The sequence below is a fragment of the Canis aureus genome, chromosome 8 (genome assembly GCF_053574225.1).
Source record: "Canis aureus isolate CA01 chromosome 8, VMU_Caureus_v.1.0, whole genome shotgun sequence".
NCBI lineage: Eukaryota > Metazoa > Chordata > Mammalia > Carnivora > Canidae > Canis > Canis aureus.
In genome coordinates, this window is record NC_135618.1 from 62,192,883 (window position 1) to 62,200,382 (window position 7,500).

Consider the following 7,500-nt stretch of genomic DNA (forward strand, 5'->3'; position numbering starts at 1 on the left):
AAATAAAGTCGAATTAATTCATTATAATAAAGAGAGATGGGCGAGGGAGCCCGGCCGGCGCCCGCCCCTCCCCTGCCCTCCCCTCGGGCCGAGTTGATTGCAGCTCTGTATTCAGAAACACGCGCCGCGCACATTCCTCCCCGCGAACCCGGCGGAGGACGCGGCGCTCACGGCCACGGGGCGAAATCGAGTCGGACGGACAGAGTTTACATTTAGTATTTATAGAGAAAGAAATTAAATTATGGCGAAAAGTACTGCTCTTGGCCCCTGACCTCGGAATTAATACTCGCAGCATTTTCCTCGTGCGCGCCGGGTGGGGGTGGGGTGGGGTGGGGTGGGGTGGGGGTGGGGTGGGGGCGGGGCGGGAAGGTCCCGAATTCCAAGCCACCCCTCGGCCTCCTCGAGACGTCGGCCTGCCTGCCCCCAGCCCCTGCACCTCTGCCTCCTCTCGAACAATGAGACAGGGCGAGGCGACTCCGTCGTCGTCGGTGCGGCCCAGGGCACATTCAGTAAAGCACGAGTGCTGGGCTGCGCCTTCAGGGCCTCCGGGCTCCCGCCGGCGGGGCCCTGTGTGCACCCCTGCTGACCGGGACAGGCGCGCCGGGCTGGCCCACAGACACGCGGCTTCAGCCCTACCCCGCCCTGCGCTCCGGCTTTGGGCCGGTCCGAGCCACTCGCACTAGAGGCCAACTTGCCCGTCCCCTTGCCCTGGGGCGAGAGGCTGCGGCAGCCGGTCCCCAGGACGGGCCGTTGGAGGCCCAGGAGCTCCTGCCTCCGGGACTCCAGCTCGGCCCCGGGACTGGGGCTGCGGCAAAATGCACCCTCCTCAGTGGCAAACTTTTTACGAAAGATTGTATATATATATCTCCAATGATTGCCTTCCCTCCTGCCCACGGTCCTAATTTGCTGCTTATTTAAGAATATGTCCTTTAATGATTTAGCTTTAAGTCTATCAATATTTTATAGCGGAGAAGGGAGTGACAGACACTTCTCTGAGAACATAATTTAATTATAATTAATGGGTTGAGTACCTGGGCCCTATTCTTCAGAGGCCGAGTCAAAGGGAGATGTATTTATTTTTTTTCATTGCTGTGTCGGGGGCCTGATTGGCTGCCACCCCCAAAGTTACTTTTCCCTCCTCCCCAGCCCTGTGCCCCGGTTTCCCGGAGTGAGTGTGTGGGGGTGGGGTGGGGGTGGGAATCAGGGTGTCTCCATAGCCGCCCCCCACCTCTGTTTCTACAGCCCCGGCGGCAGCCAGTCGGAGAGGGCATTAATTACGCCTTTTTATTGACAGGGCGCTCCATTCTGTCGGAGCCGCTCTCTTTTGGAGTCGCCTCCTCCCACCCCCCCCACCCCGCCCCCTCCGCTCCTTCCTCTTCCTCCTCCCTTTCCTTCCTCCTCTCCCCCGCAGCCTGGAGCCCGAGAGGAGATGAGAAGCCCTTGTAGTTTTAAATTCAATGTGACAGTTTCGGAAAGAGCGGATGATGAATCTCCTATTATTGGATCAGTCTATTTGCCGCTCAATGTCTCTCTGTAATTGGAGCAACATCACTTTAAAGGTTCAGAGAGTACAGCATTTCTGGTGAAAAATCCCCACAACACGCCGGTGAATGTTTTAAAGGGAAATCTATTAGTGATTTGCAGAGGGGCGGGGAGCCCGCGGCGGGGGAGGCGCGGGCTCCGGCCAGCGGGGACCGGAGTGGGGGGCTCGCCGGGGACCCCTGCCTGGACCGCTCCCCGAGCCCGCGCCCGCCCAGCGCCCGGCCGCGCCCCTCCCTCTCTGCCGCCCCCCCTTGTTGTGACAGTTCCTGATACTGTTTATTGAGGTGCATGTCAGGTATAATTAGCAATCGATATGGAAAACGTTTCCTTGCACCCAGCACGCCTCTGACGTCAGAGCCGATTAGCGCTTCTTATTGGTCCCAAATTCCCCGGGCCGCGGCTAATTATCGGGAGCTTGATGTTGATAAAGTAAAGCGCCGGAGTGCGGGCGAAGCATGTGTAGGGCTCCGGGTCCCTGTCTCCGCCGCCGCCGCCGTCCGCGCCTCCCGCCGCTGGCCCGCCCCGGCCCCGGCCCGCGCCCCCGCGCCCCGCCGCCGGCCCCGCCGGCCCCCCGCGCGAGATGATGGACGGCCGCCTCCTGGAGCACCCGCATGCCCAGTTCGGGGGCTCGCTGGGCGGCGTGGTGGGCTTCCCCTACCCGCTGGGCCACCACCACGTGTACGAGCTGGCCGGCCACCAGCTGCAGTCGGCCGCCGCCGCCGCCGCCGCCGCCTCGGTGCCCTTCTCCATCGACGGCCTGCTCAGCGGCTCGTGCGCCGCCGCCGCCGCCTCGGTGGTCAACCCCACGCCGCTGCTGCCGGCCGCCTGCGGGGTGGGAGGCGACAGCCAGCCCTTCAAGCTGTCAGGTAGGCGAGGCGGGCGCGGAGGGGTGGGCAGTAGGGCACCCTCGTCGGGCGCACGAGCTGGGGCGCGGGCGGCTGCAGGACGGGCACCGGCTGCCCAGGCTCAGGGCAGGCTCGGGCTGCCACCCCGGCGCAGGGCGCCCAGACCCCGGCGGCCCGCAGGTACGGAGGGGGTGGATGCGGCTGGGGCCCTGGGCCCTGGCTGAGCCCTGCGGCGTCCTCTGCGTGCCCGCAGACTCGGGGGACCCCGACAAGGAGAGCCCGGGCTGTAAGCGGCGGCGCACCCGCACCAACTTCACCGGCTGGCAGCTGGAGGAGCTGGAGAAGGCGTTCAACGAGAGCCACTATCCCGACGTGTTCATGCGCGAGGCGCTGGCGCTGCGCCTGGATCTGGTCGAGTCCCGAGTGCAGGTAAAGACCCGCCGCAGTTCCTCCCGGGAGCCAGCATCCCGCAGCTAGGCCTGCCCGGCGCCGGCCCCGCCTTTGTTCTAGGTGGGGGACCGCGGCCCCGCGGCCGAGCCCGCCTCGCGCTCGCCGGCCCGGAGGTGGTGCTGGGGTTCTGGGGCTCAGCACCTCACGGGGAGCGGGCCCCAGGCGGTTTGGGAGGGGGCCGACCACAGCCGCGAAGTAGCCAGAACAGCAGCTGCGTCTGAACCGGGGAGCTGCGTGGTGGGGGTCGGGCGACGTCGCGACACGAGGTCTCAGAGGGCTGGGCAGGAACAGCGGCCCAGGGGTGGGATGGGGGGTGCCAGCCGGGCTGGGATCTTGGAGAGACCTGGAGCAGTCAGACCCGGCGCCTCCTGACGCTTGCGGAGAATCTTGGTGCACCGGGCCGGAGCAAACGCGTTTGTTTGTTTACCTCTTGCCTCTAAAATATTCAGATGGAGACCTGTATTTATTCTTGGCTTTGCACAAGGAGGCTAGCTGAGGAAGAGGAGGCCGAAACTTAACAGTTAACAAATTGGGGGCAAAGGTTTTTGAATCTTTGATATACTCTCCGTTATATCTCCCCAATCCCCACCCCCCCACACACACACACCGGACTTTGATTTCATTCAGAGACTGCTGGCGTTATTCTTTTTAAAAATACAGCATCAATTTGGTGGATTAAAAATTCAAGATGAAGTGTGCACACTCAGATGTTTCTCTGAAGTACAGAAATCTTTTTTTCTGGGGTCGGGATGGTGGAGAGTGGGGTATGCGGCTGCAGCCGTGGGTGTAGGGCTTTGAGGCAGAGGTCGGCTCGACGCCTGTTTAGCATCAACAGCTTTGTCTAAAAAGGTGTTCTCCACCTGTGCTTGCACTGCCCCTCATGACCTCTTCTGTTTGCAAATCCTTTCATCCAATTCTTATACATGTCTTAAGTGAAAACCTCTTCGTTTCTCCCCTGTACGATAATGAGCATTTCTTGGTGACAAGTGAGCGTGGAATTTACACCAAAAAACAAAAACCCAGAAGTATTTGAAAGAAGGAAGGGAGGAAGGAAGGAAGGAAGGAAGGAAGGAAGGAAGGAAGGAAGGAAGGAAGGAAGTGAGTTACAGCCTTGGAGAGGTTGGCACCAGCAAGGCTCCCAGTGACCAGGCCGGGCCTGCTATTGTGCGGGGTCTCTCCGCGGCCACAACAAAGAATTGGAATTATCGCGATCTCTTGGGGAGGGTGGTGTGCCTAAGGCCCATCAGGGACTTGACTGTGTGTGTGTGTGTGTGTGTGTGTGTGTGTGCTGTGTGGGAGCTAGTGTCTAGGGCCGCTGCTCCCCAGGACAAGGCCGGCAGGGAGGATAGAAGAGGCTACCTGGGCCCAGGCCTCTTCTGCTGGCCTAGCAGCTGGCCTCTTGCTCCCCTGTTTGTCTCCCCCACTGGCCTAAGCCAGGCACAACTGGTTTCAGGGGGTGTGTTGGTGCCTTGGCCTGGAGCCCCTAGAAAGAAGGCCGTGTGCGAGTGCGTTGGGGGGCAGGCCGCTGGAAAACCTCCCCCTAAGTTTGGCTTCCCAGGACCTTCTAGAAGAAGAAGCACCCAGATTTCCCTTCACGGGAAACCCCAAAATCTGGCCTTTGACTCAGTCTCCAGGGGGCCGAAGACAGGTGTGGAGGGCAGCTGAGCCCAGCCACTGGTGGTCCTCAGGCCAGACGGTCAGCACCAGGCCAGGCAGGCCGCTTAGAACAGGAGCTGTGAGAAGCCAAGAGGGGCAAGGAGGGGCCCTGCTCCCTGCCTGCCTCCCGACCAGGAACCAGACGCCCTCAGGGGCCAGACCCGGCGGAGCCCAAGGAAGGGGCAGCTCCCAGTTTCCCGAGGTGAGAAGCCAGAGTGGGAAGCCGGCCGAGAGGCCCCATCTACCTCCTTCTGGGTGGAAAAGATGCTCTTTGGAACCTTCAGCTTGAGTGCCGAAAGCCAGCTCAGGGCCGGCCGGCTGCGTGCCTTGGCTCCCAACCCCTGGCCGGAGCCGGGGGGCAAGCAAGGCCCGTCTGGGGGGAGCGGGGAGGCCCGAAGCCCCAGCGGCAAGCCTGCTGCCTGATTGTACCTTCCTTTCCCCTATCCGGCTGCTCTAGGTCTGGTTCCAAAACCGCCGGGCCAAGTGGAGGAAGAAGGAGAACACGAAGAAGGGGCCGGGGCGGCCGGCTCACAACTCACACCCGACCACGTGCAGTGGCGAACCAATGGACCCAGAGGAGATCGCGCGCAAGGAACTAGAGAAGATGGAGAAGAAGAAGCGCAAGCACGAGAAGAAGCTGCTGAAGAGCCAGAGCCGCCACCTGCACTCGCCTGGAGGCTTGTCCCTGCACAGCGCGCCCAGCTCGGACAGCGACAGCGGCGGCGGCGGCCTGTCCCCGGAGCCGCCCGAGCCGCCGCCGCCCGCCGCCGCGGCCAAGGGCCCCAGCGCGCACGCCGCCGGCGCCTCCGGCTCCGCGCCCGCACCCGCACCCGCACCTCCGGGCGAGCCGCCCGCGCCGGGCACCTGCGACCCCGCCTTCTACCCGAGCCAAAGAAGCGGCGCCGGCCCGCAGCTGCGGCTGGGCCGCCCCGCGGACAAGGACGCGGCCCCGTGCGCGTCCGGGGCGGCGGCGGAACGCGGCGCCGCCGGCCTGCCGAAGGCCAGCCCGTTCAGCGTGGAGAGCCTGCTCTCCGACTCGCCGCCGCGCCGGAAAGCCGCCCCCGCCCCCGCCGCCGCCGCCGCCGCCGCCGCCGCCGCGGGGCTGGACTTTGCGCCCGGGCTGCCGTGCGCGCCGCGGACCCTCATTGGCAAGGGCCACTTCCTGCTGTACCCCATCACGCAGCCGCTGGGCTTCCTCGTGCCGCAGGCCGCGCTCAAGGGCGCAGCGGGGCCCGAGCCCGCGCCCAAGGACGCGCCGCCCGCGCCCGCCGCGCCGCCCGCGCCGCCAGCTCAGGCCAGCTTCGGGGCCTTCCCGGGGCCCGGCGGCGCTCCGGACTCGGCCTTCGCGCGCCGCAGCCCCGACGCCGTCGCCTCCCCGGGGGCCCCGACCCCGGCGCCCTTCCGGGACGCGGCTGCGGCTGCGGCTGCGGCTGCGGCCGAGGGCGGCGGCGGCGGCGGCGGCGGGGATGGAGCGGATTCGTCCCCCCTCGCGCCCCCCCTCGCGCCGTCGCCCGGGCCGGGCCCTCGAGCTGCCAGCCCCGCCGGGGAGCCGGCCTTGTGCGGGGCCGCAGAGCCAGGCGCCGAGCCCCGACCCAGCGCGCCGGAGGGCGAGGAGGTGGACATGGACTGAGGGGCATCGGGGCCAGCAGAGGCGCTCCACCGGCCGTGCCCGCTCACTCAGGCTCGACTCACACAACGAAATCAGGTGATCGGCTTAGAAACACTGCTTTTTCCTCTTTCTTCTGTTTTCTTCCTTTTATTATTATTATTTTTTTTTTTTTTTAACGAAAACCGCTGTTATCAATTCGGACCTAGGCAACAACCGCAGGACTTGGGGTGAGACCCTCCTCCTCTACGGGAGCAAAAAAAAAAAAAAAAAGAAAAAAAAAAAGAAAAAGAAAAAAGAAAAGAAAAAAACAAGAAAAAAAAAAAACCCGTATCCCCCACAAAAACCCACAACAAGAATCCTCAGCCTTGTAAAATGCAAAAATGTCTAAGAATATTTATATATGTACCATTTTTGATAAATAAAGCTGGTCAAACGCAAGCTCTCAGGTCCATCTTTTTCAAATTTCCGAGCGCCCAGAGTGGCCCCTCCTCCCCTCGGTTTTCCACTCCTCTCCCCGCGGGCGGGGCAGGGACGAGGCTCCTCACCTCCCCCGAGGTCCGCGCTTAATGCCTCCTTTTGTGTGCGTGTGTGTTTGTGTTTTCTGATTGAACAAATTTATGCATCCGCAGCTCCCCCTCGCTTGCCCTCCCTCGCGCTCCCCCGCCCACCCGGCGCCACACACACGCGCGCCCCCGCGCGCACCCCCGCGCGCTGGCACACGCCGGGGCGCGAGGCGCGGGGTGACGGAGCCGGGGGCTGCCAGGGCCGGGCCGCTGGGCTCCTGCAGAGTTTTGATATGAAAGTAATTATTTTCCGGTGGCTGCTGCGGGGACTGGGTTTCTTGCCCAAAGGGTTATTATACATTACCGATTTCTAGTGATATGAAATCACATAAACTTCCTACAATAATAGAATTAGCATGAAAGGCTGGGGTGTCAAATTGAAATTGGAGAATAATAGCGCCGGCAGCTGGGGGAGTGCGTGCGCATATTGGAGCGGAGACGCGGAATCGTGGGGCGGAATTTTCATGAGCTGCACTCTTTGTCAGCGCTCTTGTAGCCGGCTATATTAAGATAGATGCCCAATGATATCCCTCATTGTTCTGTCGCTTATATTGATGTTGCTGCGTTATCAGCCTATTGATCATGTGTCGTCTGTAATAGGACAGGCGCCGCCAACGCGCCTCTTTACAAAAGCAGTGCACATTTGTTCTAATAGGGTCCGGGTCCCCGGGGGACCCTTCGGGGGCTTCAGGACATCTGCAGCGAAGAAATATTAGCAAACTTGGCTGGAGCCTGCAGCCAGCCCCTGGCCCCCTCCCCTGCCCACAGCCGCCCCACCCCGAAGTGAACCACCACCAATCCTCCACCTCCCCCCTCCCCAAAATCCCAACCCACC

At 62.7% G+C, this 7,500-nt stretch overlaps 1 protein-coding gene across 1 annotated transcript; it reads left to right on the forward strand.

Annotated features, from left to right (window-relative positions):
- Window positions 1–2,122: 2,122 nt before the first annotated feature.
- On the forward strand, window positions 2,123–6,481 carry UNCX (UNC homeobox). Its single transcript, XM_077904943.1, has 3 exons — window positions 2,123–2,408; window positions 2,641–2,816; window positions 4,951–6,481. The coding sequence occupies exons 1-3, from the start codon at window positions 2,123–2,125 to the stop codon at window positions 6,121–6,123; spliced, it is 1,635 nt and encodes a 544-aa protein (XP_077761069.1). The 3' UTR covers window positions 6,124–6,481.
- Window positions 6,482–7,500: the final 1,019 nt, after the last annotated feature.

Bases quoted from the DNA above. Each gene is read 5' to 3' on its own strand.
- UNCX (XM_077904943.1), top strand. From the start codon at position 2,123: ATGATGGACGGCCGCCTCCTGGAGCACCCGCATGCCCAGTTCGGGGGC. The intron at 2,409-2,640 runs GTAGGCGAGGCG...GCGTGCCCGCAG, and splicing joins CCAGCCCTTCAAGCTGTCAG to ACTCGGGGGACCCCGACAAG. The intron at 2,817-4,950 runs GTAAAGACCCGC...CGGCTGCTCTAG, and splicing joins TGGTCGAGTCCCGAGTGCAG to GTCTGGTTCCAAAACCGCCG.